Source organism: Gadus macrocephalus, chromosome 21 (assembly GCF_031168955.1).
Source record: "Gadus macrocephalus chromosome 21, ASM3116895v1".
Classification (NCBI taxonomy): domain Eukaryota; kingdom Metazoa; phylum Chordata; class Actinopteri; order Gadiformes; family Gadidae; genus Gadus; species Gadus macrocephalus.
Genome location: NC_082402.1, coordinates 5,232,111 through 5,254,902, shown reverse-complemented (window position 1 = coordinate 5,254,902; position 22,792 = coordinate 5,232,111). Strand labels below are relative to the sequence as shown.

At 45.1% G+C, this 22,792-nt stretch overlaps 1 protein-coding gene and 1 long non-coding RNA gene across 3 annotated transcripts in view; both read right to left on the bottom strand.

Annotated features, from left to right (window-relative positions):
* Positions 1-18,423, bottom strand: part of LOC132449584 (uncharacterized) — a 90,688-nt gene extending 72,265 nt beyond the window's left edge. Inside the window, exon 1 of the long non-coding RNA XR_009523610.1 lies at positions 18,215-18,423. This is a non-coding gene — a long non-coding RNA (uncharacterized LOC132449584). The remainder of the gene's footprint in view (positions 1-18,214) is intronic.
* On the bottom strand, positions 3,536-22,466 carry LOC132449574 (ectonucleoside triphosphate diphosphohydrolase 5-like). Of its 2 annotated transcripts, XM_060041281.1 has the most exons (14): positions 22,343-22,466; positions 12,755-13,081; positions 12,034-12,110; positions 10,484-10,627; positions 9,621-9,696; positions 9,114-9,149; positions 7,831-7,919; positions 7,644-7,726; positions 6,986-7,047; positions 6,349-6,450; positions 5,697-5,840; positions 4,944-5,000; positions 4,565-4,686; positions 3,536-3,994 (listed from the first exon to the last, which is right to left on the bottom strand). In XM_060041281.1, exons 2-14 carry the CDS (start codon positions 12,996-12,998, stop codon positions 3,911-3,913), a joined length of 1,320 nt encoding a protein of 439 aa, XP_059897264.1. In that variant the 5' UTR covers positions 12,999-13,081; positions 22,343-22,466; the 3' UTR covers positions 3,536-3,910. The 2 variants fall into 2 exon arrangements, with proteins under 2 accessions (XP_059897264.1, XP_059897263.1); XM_060041280.1 differs by lacking the exon at positions 22,343-22,466 and having other exon boundaries at positions 12,755-14,987.
* Between the last annotated feature and the right edge of the window lie 326 nt (positions 22,467-22,792).

Below are 22,792 nucleotides of genomic sequence, written 5' to 3'. Positions count from 1 at the left end.
AAAGCAAACAAATGTGTGTGTGTGTGTGTGTGTGTGTGTCTCCTTTTGTGTGTGCGTGTGTGAATGTGTGTCTCTCTGCACGTGTGTGTGTGTCTCTCTGCACGTGTGTGTGCTTGTGGCTGTTTGTGCGTGTCTCTCTCTGTGTGTGTCTCTCTCTGTGTGTGTGTGTGTGTGTGTGTGTGTGTGTGTGTGTGTGTGTGTGTGTGTGTGTGTGTGTGTGTGTGTGTGTGTGTGTGTGTGTGTGTGTGTGTGTGTGCGTGCGCCTGGTGGGCGGCGGGCTGTCAGGGGAGAAGCCGTTCCTGTGTGAAGCAGATGGCTGCGGGCGGTCCTTCGCCGAGTACTCCAGCCTCCGGAAGCATATGCTCGTGCACTCAGGTGAGCGACGTCCGGGCGCCACCAACCCAAACACTCTGACGGCCTCCTCGTTACCACGCCGTCCAACCCTCATCGTGTGTGTGTGTGTGTGTGTGTGTGCACCAGGTGAGAAGCCCCATCAGTGTGGGATCTGTGGGAAGATGTTCTCCCAGTCGGGGAGCCGGAACGTCCACATGCGGAAGAGACACGGCGAAGAAGGGCCCCCCTGTGAAGGAACGGAAACAGGTCTGCCTCCCCCCTCAGTCTCTCTCTCACCCCCCCCCCCCCCCTCCGTGTTGAGTCGTCTCTCTCTCCCGATCTCTTCCTCAGCTTCTGCCTCTCACTCTTTGCTCTCCCTCCCTCCATCTCTCCCTTCCCTCCCAATCTCTTTCTCACTATCTAGCTCTCTCCCTCCCTTCCTCCCCCGTTTCTCTCTCGCCGTATCCTCCCACCCTATTTCTCTCCCTCCCTCTATTTCTCTCTCTCTCTCGCTCTCGCTCTCTCTCTCTTCCTCCCCCGTCTCTCTCTCTCTCTCTCTCTCTCTACCCTCCCACCCTCTGTCTCTCTCCCTCCCTCATGGCTTCTCCCCTGCCATTGCGTTCTGTTATCTAGTTATCTATCCTCTTCACAGCTCTGTTCAGAGGATTCATTAGGAGGCAAACAGGATTCATAGGGCGCACACATACACGTGTAGATGCAACACTTTTGATTGGTATTGCTTGGACTCTACACATGTGAAATCTGACATTCAGAGGCAGTTTTTGTGGAATAACTCGCACACAATATGTGCTAACCTCAATCTTCTAATGTAATATTTTTTTTATTTGACACGGTGATGTTATACACGGACTGCGCCAAAAATGAAATCAATTTCATTTTGAAGTTTTACAATAATTGGAACGATTCCACAACCTCTCCAGCTGTAAAGTAAACAAACCGAGCCTTCAGGCTAGTTCATTATCCAAGGATCAAGTCACACTTTCCATCAGTCTTCACACGGCGAAGCATCAAACAAACCTAATCCACACCTTTCGCCTGCTATCTTTAACCTGCCTGTTCTCCATCTCGCCACATCTGTGCTCATTCCTTCTAATGGTGAAGGTCACATCCGAGTCTCAACCCTGGGCTGCTCCCGTTCCTTTTACGATTCGCACTTTGGTGGTTCAGAAGTGTTCCTCTGCCACCCGAGTGACCTTTCCCGCCTGCGCTCGCAGGAAGCTACAAATGTAGGAGGGGTGTACCTCTTGACGGCTCCGTCTGCTACGGCGAGGGACATAATCGAGGCGTGCGTGCGTGCGTGCGTGTGTGCGTGTGTGTGTGTGTGTGTGTGTGTGTGTGTGTGTGTGTGTGTGTGTGTGTGTGTGTGTGTGTGTGTGTGTGTGTGTGTGTGTGTGTGTGTGTGTGTGTGTGTGTGTGTGTGTGTGTGTGTGTGTGTGTTCGACAGGCGAGGCGCTGACCCACAGTAGCCTGCTGGAGGCTGACAGCGAGACCAGCAACGGCATGGTCACCATGACGACGGCGACGCCGGGGAACCTCCATCACCACGCCATGCTGAGAGCTCAAGGTATCTAGGAGGGGGGGGGTTGTGCGCACCTTACTCGTGTCTGCTAGCGTAGACCGTTGTGCACCTAAGCCGTGATATAACGCAGTCTTTCATGACGGTGTTATTCCTGGGAGCGAGTCAAAACTCTGTCCCTTCTTAAGGGTTATGAATTTTTCCCCCGTCCCGTCTTTAAAAGTTATGAAAGGAAGAAGTAGAAATAATACCTCCTCCTTCTCCTGCCGGATGGTTTGGCTGTGACCGTTGCAGTGATTGCCTCCACTGATGCACACTCAGAGGTCGTTCCTGGCTGGCGACGGTCCACTGCTTGCCGCCAGCCCGAGTGTATATTTGTCCGGTTCCCCGGTCTGCTGTTTGCTTCTGCTCCGCCGTAAATCCTTAGATCCTTCACTTGGTCGTTTTATAGGCAATTTTTATGGAGCGATCGCCGCTCTAAGAGTCACACACCGGAAAATTGGGGATCAGATGGTGACCGTGTCATATCTGAATACGCGGCATCACAGCAGGTGTACTGCTGTGATGGATCCATAGACCTGTTGTATTAATACATTTATTTGCATAATACCGGGGGAGATTACCTTGGGGGAGAGGACACACACGCGCACTCACACGCACACTCTAATTCCATCCCCCTTCTCTTCCAGGCTCCGCAGACTCCGTGGTGGTTCTGACCCAACCACATGACTTGGTGACCATGACAACGGCGGGGCATCCATACCCCGAAGATGTGGTCGCGTTGCTATAGATAGTGGGGACGGGGGGATGGGGCTCTTTCTTCGTTATTTTTCTATCCTCGAGAATTCCCCTAGCGGTTTACCGCCCACTTGTCTTTGCAAACAGGACTGGACTAAATGAATAAATCTATATTTTTTTGTAAATATGCTAATAACTCATGGCTGTAGATATTTGTACCTCACCTGACCTGGTGATTTTTTGGTTGTTGTTTTTTGGTGCAGAAGAAGAAGTGTGAATGCAAGAAGTTTATACAACCGATTTGTCCTCAAGTTCAGCTTTTTGTTTTTCTTCAAAGACTCCCCAAAGATAGACTGGACACGGATGTAGTAGCCATGACTGCTCTTTATGAGGACTCTGTCGAGCTCGTTGGACATTTTCAGTACAGAGGTCCACTGAACCAATGTTTTTTATTTTTTACAACAACAACTTTAAATGACCCCAGCATCATTGCTCCGGAACGACTTTCAACAAAGGGGTATCTGTTGCAAAAGAACGCCACCAGTTTAAAAACCAACCTCTATATGCCAAGCTCCGACGTGACATTTCAGAAAAGGTGACGAGATTATCTGGTGAAAATGAATTACGTTTTGCTCTTTGAAAGGAATATCTGATTCAATACCGTTTTCAGATTGCATCTGCCCTCAGACAACGTTTAGTCGCTTTAGCGGGTGAAACAAATAGAATCAGTGCTTTTTCTAATTTACATAATGATAAAAGTGTGTCGCCAGACACTTCCGATTTCTTTCTCCACTCTTTAACTTAAATACAATGCTACAAACTAAAAAAGACACACATTATGGTAATCACCATCGAATTCTAGCATGGAAAAACATGTTAAAAAAAGACTAGCTCAGATTCCTTTGGCAGTCTACCCCGAGAGAGCGGGACAAGGGGGGGGGGGGGGTCTCGTGGACAGCGGCGTGTACGGTGTGAGGCAGGGGGGGGGGAGCCCGTCACATGCGGGGCAACAGGTCCTGCATTTACCGCTCGATATGTTAACGCCCACGAGTCATTTCTGGTAAAAGCCATTAAGGAACACTCTGGAGGTTGGTAACGCCACTTAGGAAATAAAATGAAGCAAAGCACAGACGTCTGGACAGTCGACCACCACCACTCGTACTCCTGTACATTAGTTACCAAACACCACCGCCGGCTCAAGAGGCTGGGGGTGGGCGGTGGGGGGGGGGGGGGGTGGGAGGTAGGGGGTGGGGAGTGGGGAGAGGAGAGGCTCTCTCACACACACACACACACACACACACCTCAGCGTATCTTCAGGTTGTAGAAGTGGTCCAACATGGCGCCCAGAGACCAGCTGGCCTCAGCGTGGTTAACCTTCTTGGTCAGCTAGGAGGGGAGGGAGGGAGGGGGGGAGACGGGGGAGGGATGCAAACAGAGACCAAATCACACATTTGCCTTTTTCTATCTACTGTAATAAAACAATAGAGGTGACGTGATTAGTTTGTGTTTTGGTGTCATTCTTTTCTCTCGCAGACGGTTTGTTACTATATCTCTAAACAAACCATCCAGGAGGACTACAAGGTGCAAAAAAGAAACCTATGTTTGTGTAACAATAGGCCTTTTTTATTATTATTTTTTTACACACAAACCATAACCTGCTAGAGCTGAGCGAGCGAGCCTGGCCACATTTCATTGTTCGCTCTCTCTCTCTCTCTCTCTCTCTCTCTCTCTCTCTCATTAAGGCTGTATTAAACCCCCTCGCCCGCCCTGGCTCTTACAAGAGCCGTAATGGAGGCTGCAAATGGAAGGCACTCACGCCTTAATCCTCCCCATTCAACGACCGAGGTACACAGTGCAAGCGCAAAATGATTCGGAGTGCGCCCGGCATTGATTTTTTCCAAACCCATATCTTTGTCCTTGTTTACAGTGCGCAGAGTTAACCGCGGTCAGCCTCACCTGTAGCACGGTGCTCTCCTTGAAGCCGAAGCCCTCCTTCAGCAGGCAGGTGATGTAGGTCAGGTCCAGGCACAGGAAGGGCCTGGCCACGCCCGGTCCCCCCTCGGCCATCTTGTTGCACACTGAGAAAGAAAAAAAAAGAAAAAAAACACCTTTGAGGGCCGTGTTCCTTGTTAGCCGAGCTAATAGGTGCATATCTGCATGCAGCTGTGGGGAATGAGGCAGGGGGGAGGCGGGGGCAGGAGGGGGGGGTAGTGGTGTGTGGGGTGGGGGGGGGGGGGGGCGGGGGCGGCCCGATTGAGATGCAGGGCAGCGTCTCTGGAGCAGCTGCGGAGAGCTGGCCGTGTAATAAGGTGTCGACCGGGGGCGTTCCACTCACCCTCCTTAGCGCGCTTCTTGAAGTCTCTGACCTCCAGCGTGCCCCCACGAACACCGTCTGTGGGGGAGGGGGGGAGAGAGGGAGTAAAGAGAGGGAGAGGGAAGGGAGGAAGGAAGGAAAGAGGCAATAGAGGGAGAGAATGGGAGGGAGAGAGGGAGAGAATGGGAGGGAGAGGGAATAGATGGATGGGGGGGGGAGGGGGGAATGGAGGGAAGGCAGGACGAAGAGAGGCAATGGAGGGATTGTGAGGGAAGGGGGGGGTGGGGGAAGAGGGAGGGAAGATGAAGAGATGGCAGGGAGGAGGGGAATGAGCGGGAAGAGAATAAGGAGAGAGGCGGGGGAAGAGCAAAGGGAACGGCGGTGAGAACGGGGTGAACTGGATGGGGGGGGGGTCCAGCGACTCAGCCCGACTCAGCTGCCCCCTCTATCATAATGAGGCGCGGCCGTCGCGTGTGCGGATTTCCATAATTCCAAGAATAGCTCTGTGGCCTATCGGCCTCGGTGGGGGCCGCCAGAACGAGAGCGGCCATTTCTCTAATAACTACACACACCTATATCTTTCCAACTCCCCCTCCGCCCACCACCACCACCCCCCACCCGCCGCCCTACACCCGTGTGAGACGGGGGTCTTGTGACTCACACATCTCCCGTCTCGATTTAGAAGCGAGCGCCGCAGCACCCTGCTGGGTGGCTGTAATTACGTAAGGCTCCGCGCGTGCGCGCCGCACACCCACACACAGCACCACCACCCACCGATGAGGCCGGCGTCCACGGCGCGGTCGAAGTAGTAGGAGAAGGCGTAGAAGGCGGTGCCGTCGCCGAGCTCCGGGGGCTGGTGGACCACCCCCTGCACCACCTTCAGCACCTCCTGGTGGCACGGCCGGTAGCCCGCGTTGCCTGGGAAACACAAGGGTGTATTTATATATATATGTGTTTATATATATATATATATATATATATATATATATATATATATATATATGCACATGGGTTGTGCAGTCCTTATTGAACGATTGACTGTCGAGGGTTTCGTCCATCGCTTCGGACCCTAGGGACTCCCAGTGGATTCAGATTAGTGGTCTTCAAGGAGCCCGTTGGTGGGGGGGCTTAGGGGGGCTTACTTTGCTCAAGGGCGCCTTTGTACGACAGGCAGCGGGCGTTGGGGATCGAACCTTGAACCTTTCGCCCGGGAGTCTGACGCACCCGCCGCTACTCTACCCACTCTAGTCTACGCTCCGATTATGTTCATTTTGATACAATTTAGTAAATCATTATACAATTTAAAAAATAATGTGTTCATGAGTGGAATCATAAATAAAACTGTCCTTCGAAAGCCAGAAAAAAAAAATCTTGTAAAAAATGAAAAGAAGAAAATGAATTCCATCATAGCTCGGGGCCCTCTCACCGTCTTGGCCCCCTCGGAGGTGGTAAGTGAGCCCCCCGAATCTCCACTGGTCGCTGAACCGGTTGGGCAGACAGGCGCTGGTGAAGACCCTCCACTCCAGCCCTGCAGGGAGCGCCACACCCGGGGGTACGAGGAGAGGATTGAGAGGGTCAGTCCGTGATTAAACGACCGCCACTCTTGCCCGTGGGACCCTCACTCCAGGTTTTCAATCAAAGTCCCAAATTCGCCTTGAGCATTTGGTCTATTTCTTTCCACCAGGCAGAGTGGGATAATCGACTAGCTGTTCAATTGTTTTTAGTACGCACGCCTGCATTTATTTAACCGGCCAGATGGTCAACCTCATCCGCTATCGGCTGCTGGCAGGTGTTCATTATGGGCCCTTGTGGTTCATTTGTTTCTCCCCCCCCCCCCCCCCCCCACCCCCCTCATTCAACCCTCGGATTAATGTGTTAACATAACAGCTACACTTACGAATCCACATTTCTCCCTCCCTCCCTCCCTCCCACCCTCCACCTCCTCCCTCCCTCCGCCTCCTCCCTCCCTCCCCCTCCTCCCTAATCAACAAAACAACAACAACAACAACCCCAGCGCCCGGTCCGCCCTGAAGGTGTCGAGGGCGGACATTTTGCACGTGTACCTTCAGCCCCCAGGGCCCCCAGCGTCGCCAGTCGTCCCGCCATCAGTCCGTTCCCCAGGTAACTGCGGGGCGGGGGGGGGGGGGGGGGGGGGGGTCAGAGAGAAGTCATCACATGGTGCTTACAGAACAAGGCTGTGTGGGGGCGCCCAGGGACCGCCCTATAGCTGGCGGCCCCCCCCCCCCCCCCTTCCGAAAAGTAGGCCAAACGAGCGCCAGATCCGAAGCTACGCTTCCAGCGTCCGCGTTCTGGGTGAACACACACAAGGCGATTTTTCGCAGGGTGAAAATTTGATGTTTCAAAAGAGCAGGACTATTTGGAAACTATTGGGGCTTTTTCTTCTCCTTTTTTTTTTGGGTTGTTGCTGAAACTAGTGCAGGGAACTGGGTCAGTTGGCTCCGAATAGAGTCTGTTTTCAAATCGTACGTGTGATCCAAGTGGTTGGCTGGGAAGAGAGAGAGATGGTGCTTGTGTCTTGGCCACACACGGCCGTCTATTTTAATCAGGGACTGAGGGACGAACGGTTGCACGTCAACAGCGCCTCAAGTATGGCATTTAGTCTTTAGTGAAGCTGTGAAGTGGGACAGAGAGCCAGAGAACGGGAAAACAACATGTCTCGAGAGTGCGGCTTTTCATAGGCAATCCACCAGCAGAACATACCTGTGACTGTACAGCTGGTGTGACGAGTTGAACACCTCGAATTGGGCGACATAGTCCACACCGGGGGAGCTTTCAATGGTCTTCTAAACACACAGAGCGGGAGAACATCTGCCCATCAATGGTCTTCAAATCAACACCAAGCTTAAAATAAACGTGTTATTATGCACACAATATGCCAAGTGCCTACCCGGAGATTTGGCAGGAAGGTGATCTGAGTGGATCCTCCCCCAAGATCCAGGATTCCCACGGTGTTCTGAGTGTTTGCGTACAGGTGACCTAGAAAAAGATCTACTCTTTACTGTGTCCCTATACATGAGGGGGGGGGGGGGGGGGTGGGGGTCTAGCGTCTAGTTAGAGACGCGCTCTGATCTTATGGAGATACGGTACCTGCGCTGTTTGAACTAGGTTTGAAAGGAAGGAGAAATATAGGGAGAAACCGTAGACAGGCGGCACTGTATCTATTAGTCATTTCAGTGGTTTTTACGAGGATGCCAGAATTCACAATATGGTGGCACTAACTTTGATGTCGCGCGGGATAGGAAGGTGGAATGTGCCAAGATTCGAGAATTATCTTTACAGACATGAACAGGTATTGATCGTGTAATTTATCTCGTCTCCTTTATGTTGTTTGGGGCGATAAAAATTATCTGTACTGGCAGGTGCCCAAGAGTGGGAACTGAGCGGAATCAGAAAGTCAGAAAAAACCAATCGGTGTCTGTGCATCTGCAATTGTAATAGATCAGCTAGACGTGGACCTTGCCAACGGTTATATTTTATGCTGTATTTATACAAGGTATAAAAAGCAAGGCACAATATAAACTCTCGCGATTGAGTGATACATACATTGTATGTCCTATCATAATGTTCAAACAGGCGAGATGAAACATTTGGTCCACGTCTCCGTTTGGAAGTATAGCCGACTGAAAGACCAGTCAAACCAGTCTGGTTTGTTGTATATTATAAGAACACACATCATTTGTTATTGGCTGTGTGATAAATGTAATTAATTGAGGTATCATCAATCGATTAAAAGATTCATAGTTGTGATCTATTGCTATCCGTGATGCAAACACTAGATCGGAAAAATACGAATACTTCGCCAACGTCTCTTCTATAGCCTACGTGTCTTTTCGTTTTATGATTTGGTCCTCCTTGCCAAAATGTTTGCTAATTTGTTTTGTTTGATTATCTTTTAATCAGCATGTTCATCATGGCTTGGCAGAACCTTATTGGTTCGTATGGAAATGTGCATACTGGCACGGATATTTCAAAATCAAAATCCTTGTGTTTCAGGGGAGGGCTTGCCATGCATCAATGCATCGGGGAAGCCAGCCGAACACCCAATGTTCATGTGTCCCATCTACCTGATGGTTAATCCACCTCAGAATGTACCAGTGTAGCAGAAAACCTGTGTTTGGGTGGAGAGCGTGGTGGCAGGCAGGGACCTTTCAGATGTCTTTAAAAACCCACCTGTCAGGAAGTTGATGGTGATCCAGGCCAGCACTCCTAGCGAATGAGGCGGAGGCAAAACAAACAGAGGCGACGTGATTTCAGGATGAACACACAAGCACGTTGCGGCCGCCCTAAGCCGGTGAACCCGCACAACGCCGTCTTGAGCACAATAATTACGGTGTACAACACGGGCCCTTGAACGAGCGCAGACACTCGACCTCGCAGTAATGTTTCAGGAAAAAGCGCTGACAAATAAATTACACTGTGGCACTACCCCCCGAAAAAGACATAATTACAGCCTTGAGTGGGTCATCACAGCACCGCCGCAGGGCCAAAACACTCCCATCTTCTCCCCTTAATCGTTATTCCGAGAGAACGCAATAACCCCCCCCCCCCCCCTGCGGTTTTTTGTGAAATCCGTCTTGGGCAAACAAGCGGGAATGAAATTGCGTGTAGTGCTGGTTGAAAATGGAAGGGAGAGTCAGAGTCCTGAAGGGGGGGGGGGGAGGAGGGGTGAGACTGCACCTTCACTGGTGCCGTCCATCATGCCCACGCCGTCATCGGGCAACAAGAAGGGAGAGTCTTCCAGCACGTCTTCCACCTGGGGGGAGACGACCAACACGCGGTTCAATGCTCGGCGTTGGCGGTCGACCCGCTGAAAGGGATTCTGGGTTTGAGCCCCGATGTCCACCCCACACCCGACAGTCTGCTCCGAGTTGTCCCTGATCAAGGCGGACCCCCCCCCCCCCCCCACGTCTCTTTAATAACATGCATCTTGAATTCACTGTCATTGGCTTCGGATAAGTGTTTGCTTGAGATGACTAAATAGTAAAGAGGGGGTGGGGGGGAGAATGGCGAATAGTGCTCTTAAGAAAACGGGAGTAAACGAAGACGAAGCGATGCGAAGAGAGGGGGAGGAAAGGATAAGCCTTATCCGTCATCTTTGATCAGTTATCTCTAATGGTAGCCCTGGTCGAGGTGTCCTCTCCACCAGGGAGAGGGAGCCTTAATTAATTCTCCCGTGCAGAGATGATTTATATTAAAAAGTACCCCTCATCTCCCATGATGCCCCAGGGCCTGCCCTTTTGGAGCCCGCTTTCCCCCCCCCCCCCCCCCCCCCTCTCAGCGCGCAGCCAGCCTTCGACTCCCCGCTCTCCCTCCGCCCCCGCTACAGTCACCGACGCTCTCCCTAACTCCTGCCTCAGAAGAACCTGTCAGAACGATTCAGACAGGCTCTCCTGCGCCCTCCTCCCCCACTCTCCCCCCGCTCTCCCCCCGCACCCTTCGCCACGCTCGGCTGAGCCCCGGCACTCTCCCCGTCTCCGGTGCTCCCCGCTAACAGAGCGAGACGCCGCGGCCCAGTTCAATCGGTTCGGCTCCCGCACTACCTGCTCCAGCAGCGCCTGGGCTCTCTCCGGGGCCAGGAGCCGGAGGCCGGCCGTGGCCCTCAGGATCACCGGGGTCCGCTTCCACTCCAGCCTCGGGACCGTCTTCTTGGCCACCTTCAGCAGCATCTTCACCGTGTGGGCGGCCTTCTCGCCCCCCCCACGCGGGGGTGCACATGAGTTTGGTTAGAATGAGGAAACCCTTTGGTTAGAATGAGGATACCCTTTGGTTAGAATGAGGATACCCTTTGGTTAGAATGAGGATACCCTTTGGTTAGAATGAGGATACCCTTTGGTTAGAATGAGGAAACCCTTTGGTTAGAATGAGGAAACCCTTTGGTTAGAATGAGGATACCCTTTGGTTAGAATGAGGATACCCTTTGGTTAGAATGAGGATACCCTTTGGTTAGAATGAGGATACCCTTTGGTTAGAATGAGGATACCCTTTGGTTAGAATGAGGAAACCCTTTGGTTAGAATGAGGAAACCCTTTGGTTAGAATGAGGAAACCCTTTGGTTAGAATGAGGATACCCTTTGGTTAGAATGAGGAAATACCCTTTGGTTAGAATGAGGAAATACCCTTTGGTTAGAATGAGGATACCCTTTGGTTAGAATGAGGAAACCCTTTGGTTAGAATGAGGAAACCCTTTGGTTAGAATGAGGATACCCTTTGGTTAGAATGAGGATACCCTTTGGTTAGAATGAGGATACCCTTTGGTTAGAATGAGGAAACCCTTTGGTTAGAATGAGGATACCCTTTGGTTAGAATGAGGATACCCTTTGGTTAGAATGAGGATGTCTTTTAGTTAAAATGAGAATGTCTTTTAGTTAAAATTAGGATGTCTTTTGGTTAAAATGTGGACACCTTTCTGTTAAAATGTGGGTACCATTTGGCTAAAATATAATAATAGATCAGTTTTTTATAGCGCTTTTCTAAATACTCAAAGGTGCTCTACAAATAAGAAAGGAATACATACAGACAGTACAGACACTCAAACAAAAGGGAAAAAAATAAACAACACCACAACAATAGACAACACATTAAGGAAGCGGGAGAGAGTGGAAGATGGCGGAGGATGATTTGGTTAGAAATATGGATCCCATTTGGTTAAAATGTGGATACCAAATGGATACCCTTTGTTATAATGTGGATTCCTTTCTGTTATAAAAGGAATATTTTGGTTAGAAATGTTGTAAACATTGGTGAATGCAGCGGAATAAATATTTTCATGTTTTGGAGGTATTTTGTATAAAAATAACAAATATGTAGTGAAAGAAGTGTACTTCATAAAAAAAACTGATTTGTTCAGTAGATTTTGATACAAACATAAACACCGACGGTGTAACGAGTTTGTCGAGACTCCGTCAACCTTGTTGTTGTTTTTTTATAAACCCTTGAAACTCACTAATGTATTCTCCCTGGCATACTATTTTTCAATCATCAAAGCGTGTCTCTGAGAAGTGTTTCTTTGCAGTGTAGAGGCAGCAGGCTTGTTATTTGGTCTGTATTATTTCAGATCAATAGTATCGACTGCATTTGATGAGCCACTCACTGTTTCTGGAGAGTCAGCATAAGCGGACAGGCCCGGTTTTATGGAATGGAACATCTCATTGTCCAACACAGGCAGCGCTTATGGAGCGAAACACAAAAACAGGCAAAGACACCCAATCAACCAAAGGCTAATAAAACACAAAAAACATAATATTCAACATATGCTCTCCAGGAATAAAATGAGCAGTTTCTACAGCGGTGTCGGATTTCGGCAAGAGAGAATGTGCGAGAAAGACAGTGTGAGAGAGTGAGTGTGAGAGAAGACGGAAAAAGTGAAGTAGAAGATTTGTTCAAAACGCCCCGAAAGGCAAACTGCCAATTAGTGCTGCTGTTCTCCTGCTTCCTCCGGTGCTGCGTCGGCTAAGTGTTGTGGAGGAACTCGCGTCCTTGTTGCGCTCTCTGTCTGCTCCGTCTCATCATCGACCGCTGTGTGTTTTAGCTCAAAGTCACAACGTCGCGGCTCCAGACTCCAGGCCTGTCGCTACGGCTCACGGATACGACGAACTAGAACAATGTGACGCAACGTGTCCACAAAGGAAGACCGAGACGAAACGAAAACAACGGCCCGTTGCCTTGTTTTAGTCAACACATCTATTTTCAAAATAAGTTTGTTGGAGAACGGCAGCAGGCCTTCTTGTGTCCTGATAGATGAAGGTGTAGACGAGGATGCGGGCCTACCTGTGTCCTGATGGATGAAGGTGTCGACGTGGATGCGGGCCTACCTGTGTCCTGATGGATGAAGGTGTAGACGTGGATGCGGGTGCCCGTACTGCCCGCGTCGAACATCACGCCGTAGAAGATGCGGCTGGAGTTGGCCGGTCGGCTCAGGCCCATGAGGAAACCGGCGGCGCTGCCGTAGGCGGCGTCCGGGTCGGAGGTCCGTCCGGTCCAGGCGTGAGCCGGCGCCGCCAGCAGCAGCAGCAGCAGCAGCAGCAGGGGTGGCGTCGGCACGGCGTCGGCCCTCATCCTCGCTCCGGAGTCCCACGAGAGAGACGACACAGGGTTCAGTTCCTGCCGCCGCGGTGCCACTGTGACGGGGGTGTTAAGAGCTGTTGTGGACAAACCTGTGAGATTCGACCCACACCTGGCTGGCAGCTTCCACATTACACACACCTGACAGCTTCCACACTACACACCACTACACCCCTGAGAGCTTCCACTCTAATAGACAAACCTGAGAGCTTCCACAGTGCACACTTGTTGTGGTGCCCACGGATAGCCTTCCAATGGGGCGGGGCTAACACTCACACATGGAGGTAATAGGGAGTAATTATGTTCAGGTCAATACCACACAACTATCCCGGGCACGCCCTATGTAGTCATTCTAGCCGACCACGGCAAAGTACTTCCCTACAATCTGCTGAGAGATGCACAGACATGACCCCATCAGGACTCAGCACGCTCACGTTTCAGGCTCAACACTGTAATCTATAATTGACGGGGAATTATTCATTGAAATTTTTATATATAATTTATTGAAAAATGATATCAACCTTGTTCATATCATTACTAATATATGGTAAAGCCCTGTGTATACATTCGACTTTACACCTAGAGATAGCTTCCTTTCCACCTCTCCATTTTAAAAGGTGTTGAGGTAGTTTGCATTCGCATTGCCAATGTAGTCACGGCGCCTGGTGCTCGGCCCAAGCCAATCTTCTGCCTCCTTTGTATTGTACATTTATTTGGCTTGCAGCCTTGCAGACGTATCCGTTCTTCCTAGAATAGTGCAGGTTAACATTGTCACTCCGGCCACGGCCGACGTCAGCCCTGGCCAACCCTAAACTCTCCACAATGCTCACATCCCCTCACTCTTTTACCCTTTGTTGTTAATGTGTTTCCCAATAAGAATCATGTCCATCCAATGTCTCACTGAATGCATGCTTGGTAAATGGCTCCCTGCATCTTCCCTTCATCTTGCTCCAAGAATGAAATCAAATATTTGGTGGTCAAGGAGTGTCCTTATGATAAGTTATTCTTCATTAATATAAGTTTACTGATAAAAAAGTAAATAATTACAATAAATCATTTTAACCCTACACCCAAATCTCCACAATCTACCTGTAGGCATGAAGAGCGATGCCCCTCCCTAATCATTAATGGCCCACATAAAATAAATCGCTGTGTGCTAAATTAATAACCTGCACTCAACAAAAATGTTGCTTCAAGCCAGTCACTAATTGAAGACTTATGTTAAGTGACTTTTATGGATGAGGAACCCTTGCAATTCAAGGTTTGATATTGATACAATATAGTCTATTTAGCTGGTAGGAGACTTTTGCATTTAGTCAGGGCTTGTTGTTAAACACGCCATAAGAGAGCGAGCTTCAGCAGATCACAGAGGCTGCCTCCATGATAAACAAGAGCGCATGGTGCTTATTTTTTGAGACTTGTAATGAGATCATATACAGTATGATCTCACCATAACAACAAGCATATGTCGTCAACAATTTTAACAAGATCCCACTGGTTCAGTTGGTGCTTGTCGACCGCGATATGAAACAACAGTTCCATAATCACATGATACCTTTCCAGAACACAAAATGCATAAGAGCTCATTTGCTTATTAGTGGAAAAAAAACCTTGCTTAAATGAGCTGGCAGAGTAGAATGGTACAGCCCTTGTTTGAAGTAACTGGCTGTAACTCGCTGGAGCCTTTTGCCCTGAAGACATCATTTCGGGCGCCAAGCGATCAGCGCTGAATAATGACTTTGATTTAGAAGTTGCGTAATAGAAGTTTGCTACCGTCTAATGCGAGGCAAGCGAGCCGGAACACGTTGCGTGGCTGTCATAAGGACACTTCAATTGAAGGCGTAATCATGTGCATTGCCTAATTACAATATACTTAATTAACTAGACTAAACTATATCCCAATTAGATCATGTTCGAGAGGCACTATTCGGAGTAGGGATTGTGCTGCGGCATGATGAAAATAGCAACAACAAAAAAACGAGGAAGGCCGAGCTCTCTGAGTGGCCAACGACGTGCGTCGCGACGTAGGTCGCATTGGTCGCGTCGTAGGTCGCATTGGTCGCGACGTAGGTCGCATTGGTCGCGTCGTAGGTCGCATTGGTCGCGTTGTAGGTCGCATTGGTCGCGTCGTAGGTCGCATTGGTCGCGACGTAGGTCGCTCGTCTGGCTGCTTTCAGCCGCTGTGGTCGCTGGCTGGCTTGGTCGCTGAAAATCTATGGGCGGTCGTTTATCAGTTAATTTGCATGTTAAGGTAACTTAACTGTTCTTTTTGCGACAGTTGAAGTACCAGAAAGCCATGCTCTCTGGCGAAAGCTTCCTACAGCTCTTTATTGCAAATATTATTTTTATATTTTTATATTGAAGTAGGCCTACAATTTAAAATTAGGAAATCGTTGGTCCATCAGTGTCAATAAAATATATTAGTTGTAATTTGGGGCGGATTCAAATAATGTATTTTAGATATTATATAGCCTATTTGTTTTGTTATATGACAGTAAGCCTAATAAGGTATATTATACACAAACGTCTTCGTTATAGAGTGATATAGCCTATTAGTTGTAATTTGGGGTGTATTCAAATAATGTCTTTTATATATAGCCTTTTTGTTTTGTTAAATGTCATTAAGCCTAATAAGGTATGTTATGCACAAAGTTCTTCGTTATAGAGTGATATACGATAATATAAGTGCAAAGTGTCGAAGAAATTGTCACAGTGGTACAAGCGGTACTGACGCCTAGTTAGTAATCAAGAAGACGGTTGTTCGATAATAATAATTTCGGAGGTTAACACACTGAACAGCTCAGGTTCGGATCCATGCAAAAACGTTGACAGGGGTACCACTGTCGATATTTATCCATTAAAACATAGGGGGTAACACTGTCGTTTTCATCAAATGAAACATGAGGGTTGACACTGTCGTTTTTTATTGGTCAACATGGAAAAAAAATCAGGGGTAACTGTCGTTTTTTATCGGCCATCATGAAATAAACATAAGGGGTAACACTGTCGATATTTATCAAATAAAACATGGGGGGTAACACTGTTGTTTTTCTTTGGTCGTCATGAAAAAAAACAACTGTTTTTTATTGGTCGTCATGAAAAAAAACATAAGGGGTAACACTGTTGTTTTTTATTGGTCGTCATGAAAAAAAACATAAGGGGTAACACTGTTGTTCTTTATTGGTCGTCATGAAATAAAACATGGGGGGTCACACTGTTGTTTTTTATTGGTCGTCATGAAAAAAAACATAAGGGGTAACACTGTTGTTTTTTATTGGTCGTCATGAAAAAAAACATAAGGGGTAACACTGTTGTTTTTTATTGGTCGTCATGAAAAAAAACATAAGGGGTAACACTGTTGTTCTTTATTGGTCGTCATGAAATAAAACATGGGGGGTAACACTGTTGTTTTTCTTTGGTCGTCATGAAAAAAAACATAGGGGTTGAAAAAAAACAACTGTTGTTTTTTATTGGTCGTCATGAAAAAAACATAAGGGGTAACACTTGTTTTTTATTGGTCGTCATGAAAAAAAACATAAGGGGTAACATCGTTGTTTTTTATTGGTCGTCATGAAAAAAAACATAAGGGGTAACACTGTTGTTTTTTATTGGTCGTCATGAAAAAAAACATAGGGGTTGAAAAAAAAAAACTGTTGTTTTTTATTGGTCGTCATGAAAAAAACATAAGGGGTAACACTGTTGTTTTTTATTGGTCGTCATGAAAAAAAACATAAGGGGTAACATTGTTGTTTTTTATTGGTCGTCATGAAAAAAAACATAAGGGGTAACACTGTTGTTTTTTATTGGTCGTCATGAAAAAAAACATAGGGGTTGAAAAAAAACAAGGGGTAACACTGTTGTTTTTTATTGGTCGTCATGAAAAAAAACATAAGGGGTAACACTGTTGTTTTTTATTGGTCGTCATGAAAAAAAACACAAGGGGTAACACTGTTGTTCTTTATTGGTCGTCATGAAATAAAACATGGGGGGTAACACTGTTGTTTTTTATTGGTCGTCATGAAAAAAAACATAAGGGGTAACACTGTTGTTTTTTATTGGTCGTCATGAAAAAAAACATAAGGGGTAACACTGTTGTTTTTAATTGGTCGTCATGAAAAAAAACAAGGGGTAACACTGTTGTTCTTTATTGGTCGTCATGAAATAAAACATGGGGGGTAACACTGTTGTTTTTCTTTGGTCGTCATGAAAAAAAACATAAGGGGTAACATTGTTGTTTTTTATTGGTCGTCATGAAAAAAAACATAAGGGGTAACACTGTTGTTTTTTATTGGTCGTCATGAAAAAAAACATAGGGGTTGAAAAAAAACATAAGGGGTAACACTGTTGTTTTTTATTGGTCGTCATGAAAAAAAACATAAGGGGTAACACAGTTGTTTTTTATTGGTCGTCATGAAAAAAAACATAAGGGGTAACACTGTTGTTCTTTATTGGTCGTCATGAAATAAAACATGGGGGGTAACACTGTTGTTTTTTATTGGTTGTCATGAAAAAAAACATAAGGGGTAACACTGTTGTTTTTTATTGGTCGTCATGAAAAAAAACATAAGGGGTAACACTGTTGTTTTTTATTGGTCGTCATGAAAAAAAACATAAGGGGTAACATCGTTGTTTTTTATTGGTCGTCATGAAAAAAAACATAAGGGGTAACACTGTTGTTTTTTATTGGTCGTCATGAAAAAAAACATAAGGGGTAACACTGTTGTTTTTTATTGGTCGTCATGAAAAAAAACATAAGGGGTAACACTGTTGTTCTTTATTGGTCGTCATGAAATAAAACATGGGGGGTAACACTGTTGTTTTTCTTTGGTCGTCATGAAAAAAAACATAGGGGTTAAAAAAAAAAAACTTGTTTTTTATTGGTCGTCATGAAAAAAACATAAGGGGTAACACTGTTGTTTTTTATTGGTCGTCGTGAAAAAAAACATAAGGGGTAACACTGTTGTTTTTTATTGGTCGTCATGAAAAAAAACATAGGGGTTGAAAAAAAACATAAGGGGTAACACTGTTGTTTTTTATTGGTCGTCATGAAAAAAAACATAAGGGGTAACACTGTTGTTGTTTATTGGTCGTCATGAAAAAAAACATAAGGGGTAACACTGTTGTTCTTTATTGGTCGTCATGAAAAAAAACATAAGGGGTAACACTGTTGTTTTTTATTGGTCGTCATGAAAAAAAACATAAGGGGTAACTGTGGCATCCCGCCACGGAGACCTCGGCCTGGACGGGCCCGGGGTACTGTAAAGGACTGGGTATACCACCCCCACCCACCAGCCGGCGACGGAGAGCAGCCCTTTCGGCTCCCGAATCAGGGTGATTGGGGGACACCTGGCCGAAAGCGGAGGAGCCATTTTAAAAGGAGGCACAGCACAGCACAGCACGGCTCGGGTGCAGGAAGGAAGGGCTCGTGGCAGCGCGAGAGCCTAGAGGCCCACGGAGGCCCTAGAGACCGCGTCTCCTTCATTGTTTGTCTGATTTAAGTTGACTGTTAATAAATGCCTGCCATGGCTAAAACCCGAAGGCCAAGCGAGTTTTGTCCGTGGAACCCGGTCCAACCGAGGACCAGGTTACCACATAACACTGTTGTTCTTTATTGGTCGTCATGAAATAAAACATGGGGGGTAACACTGTTGTTTTTCTTTGGTTGTCATGAAAAAAAACATAGGGGTTGAAAAAAAACAACTGTTTTTTATTGGTCGTCATGAAAAAAACATAAGGGGTAACACTGTTGTTTTTTATTGGTCGTCATGAAAAAAAACATAAGGGGTAACACTGTTTTTATTGGTCGTCTTGAAAAAAAACATAAGGGGTAACACTGTTTTTTATTGGTCGTCATGAAAAAAAACATAGGGGTAACACTGTTGTTTTTTATTGGTCGTCATGAAAAAAAACATAAGGGGTAACACTGTTGTTTTTTATTGGTCGTCATGAAAAAAAACATAAGGGGTAACACTGTTGTTCTTTATTGGTCGTCATGAAATAAAACATGGGGGGTAACACTGTTGTTTTTCTTTGGTCGTCATGAAAAAAAACAGGGGTTGAAAAAAAACAACTTGTTTTTTATTGGTCGTCATGAAAAAAACATAAGGGGTAACACTGTTGTTTTTTATTGGTCTTCATGAAAAAAAACATAAGGGGTAACACTGTTGTTTTTTATTGGTCGTCATGAAAAAAAACATAAGGGGTAACACTGTTGTTCTTTATTGGTCGTCATGAAATAAAACATGGGGGGTCACACTGTTGTTTTTTATTGGTCGTCATGAAAAAAAACATAAGGGGTAACACTGTTGTTTTTTATTGGTCGTCATGATAAAAAACATAAGGGGTAACACTGTTGTTTTTTATTGGTCGTCATGAAAAAAAACATAAGGGGTAACACTGTTGTTCTTTATTGGTCGTCATGAAATAAAACATAAGGGGTAACACTGTTGTTCTTTATTGGTCGTCATGAAATAAAACATGGGGGGTAACACTGTTGTTTTTTATTGGTCGTCATGAAAAAGAACATAAGGGGTAACACTGTTGTCTTTGTCAAATAAAATATAAGGGGTAACACTGTCGTATTTTATAGGTCGTAATGAAAAAAAAACATATTAGAAAAAATAAGAAAATTGTCCTTCTCAAATAAAATATAAGGGGTATCACTGTTGTTTTTCATCAGTCATCATGGGAAAAAAACATAAGGGGTAACACTTTCGATATTTATCAAATAAAACATAGGGGGTAACACTGTTGTTTTTCATCAGTCATCATGGGAAAAAAACATAAGGGGTAACACTTTCGATATTTATCAAATAAAACATAGGGGGTAACACTGTTGTTTTTCTTTGGTCGTCATGAAGAAAAACATAAGGGGTAACACTGTTGTTTTTTATTGGTCGTCATGAAAAAAAACATAAGGGGTAACACTGTTGTTTTTTATTGGTCGTCATGAAAAAAACCATAAGGGGTAACACTGTTGTTTTTTATTGGTCGTCATGAAAAAAAACATAAGGGGTAACACTGCTGTTCTTTATTGGTCGTCATGAAAAAAAACATAAGGGGTAACACTGTTGTTTTTTATTGGTCGTCATGAAAAAAAACATAAGGGGTAACACTGTTGTTTTTTATTGGTCGTCATGAAAAAAAACATAAGGGGTAATACTGTTGTTTTCAATTGGTTGTCATGAAAAAAAACATAAGGGGTAACACTGTTGTCTTTGTCAAATAAAATATAAGGGGTAACACTGTCGTATTTTATAGGTCGTAATGAAAAAAAACATATTCGAAAAAAGAAGAAAATTGTCCTTCTCAAATAAAATATAAGGGGTATCACTGTTGTTTTTCATCAGTCATCATGGGAAAAAAACATAAGGGGTAACACTGTTGTTTTTTATTGGTCGTCATGAAAAAAAACATAAGGGGTAACACTGTTGTTTTTTATTGGTCGTCATGAAAAAAAACATAAGGGGTAACACTGTTGTTCTTTATTGGTCGTCATGAAATAAAACATGGGGGGTAACACTGTTGTTTTTCTTTGGTCGTCATGAAAAAAAACATAGGGGTTAAAAAAAAAAAACTTGTTTTTTATTGGTCGTCATGAAAAAAAACATAAGGGGTAACACTGTTGTTTTTTATTGGTCGTCATGAAAAAAAACATAAGGGGTAACACTGTTGTTTTTTATTGGTCGTCATGAAAAAAAACATAAGGGGTAACACTGCTGTTCTTTATTGGTCGTCATGAAAAAAAACATAAGGGGTAACACTTGTTTTTTATTGGTCGTCATGAAAAAAAACATAAGGGGTAACACTGTTTTTTATTGGTCGTCATGAAAAAAAACATAAGGGTTACTTATGTTTTTGTTTTTTTATTGGTCGTCATGAAAAAAAACATAGGGGGTAACACTGTTGTTTTTTATTGGTCGTCATGAAAAAAAACATAATGGGTAACACTGTCGATATTTATCAATTAAAACATAGGGGGTAACACTGTCGTTTTTATCAAATGAAACATGAGGGGTGACACTGTCGTATATTACAGTTTTTGTTTTTGGTCTGTTGGCTGCAAAACATTCTGAGTTAGCATGCATACTTGATGATTGAGCCACTTTACACACACTTTTTATATACTATAGATTTGTATAGTCACTGGCCCCCTTTAAATTGTGCATTTATGCTATTACTATAGCCTGCTATTATTATTGACACTTTTCTTTTTAGAAAATTGTCTCTAATTTCAATTTTCATATTTTGTTCTTTGGTTTATACATTTGAATACTTGACTATTATGATTCGTGGCACATTATATATTTATTTTTACTTTTTTTTTTTTTTTTTTTTTTTTTTTTTAAATGGTATTGGGTCTGTGAATTAGTTTTTATTTGTTTTGTTACACTTATATCAAAGTATATTACACTATAACTTTCTTCATAGGATATTTTATTAGTCTTTGACATTTATCAAACCAATAGGCTATACAATGTAATCAATATAAATATTGTAAACATCACTGTATTGCAAAGTTAATTAAATATTAATTAAATATAGATGGATAGACCAATAGGCCTATTTATTTATATATATTATAAAAAGGCCTATTGGTCTATCAATATCTAAGCTAGGTATATATTATTCTTTTTTATTATACTGACGCACGTATATTTATTCTGTTCAATGAGATGTTAACTGATAACATATAGGCTTTTGGTTATGGTAGCAGCCATGGTGACAATGGCTGGCTGCCACAGGTCGCTCATTCAGCCATACCTCTGGTTGGTTGCGACCTATTTGCCGTCTTGGTTTTAGTTTGTCTTGCTAACTATTCAGATCCAACTCCTTTAGATTGTAGAATTGATTTATGAGCTACAAGATGAGAGGTAATCTACCATATTAACCCTGAAAGCCGATGTGTCTGAATAAATGTATATTTAACTAAAGTTTGAAATTAATTTGGACCCAGAAACAGTGTAGTAGCCACAGAAACCCATGAAACAATATGTAGTAGCCAGCCACTGAGACCCGTGAAACCCTATGTTGTAGCCCCAGAACCCAATGAAACATTATGTAGCATCTACATAAACCCTTGAAACAGTATGTTGTATCAACATAAACCCATGAAACATTATCCCCTAGCCACAGTCTAACGTTAGCTAGTAGCCCATAGACCGTGCATCTATGACAAAGATAGCTTAAACAAACTTTGAGGAGCACTTGTCGGCGAATCCCCCCTAAACACACAGTATTTGAGTTCAAGTTCAAGATCATATCTGAAATCATATAAAATAGGAATGTTAACAGAATGGGTTTGTTTGCAGTTTCTCGGAGTTACAAACTACGCTCACCATGATAAGCTCTCGAGCAGCAGATTTGTTTGGAGCCGCAGCTGAGCGCACAACTACGTCACAGGCGGTGCTCACACGTAGAGCCAATAGGTGGAGCTTGCCCAAGTCAAGCCCAGAGTGATCGATATAACATTATTCTCTCTCTATGGCTCTGGTCCAGCCTAGAACCACTCTGGTCCGGCAAACTCCACCTCTCGGTCCAGCTCCACCTCTCGCCCCAAGAACTTGGTAGCAAGTTCGAGGACAAATCTATCTGCAGCCCCGGAGAAGACCGCCGTGTTCCAATACCCGTACTTCCATGAGTATACTTAAAGGAAGTACACTATCTGCACTATCCGTACTCACTTGAGTACGGTAATTTTTCAGATGTGAGTGCTGTTCCAAATCGAGTACTCCGTGGTGCACTTACCGGAAATTACGATCACGACTGCCGCCGCGGCTCCTCCCCCG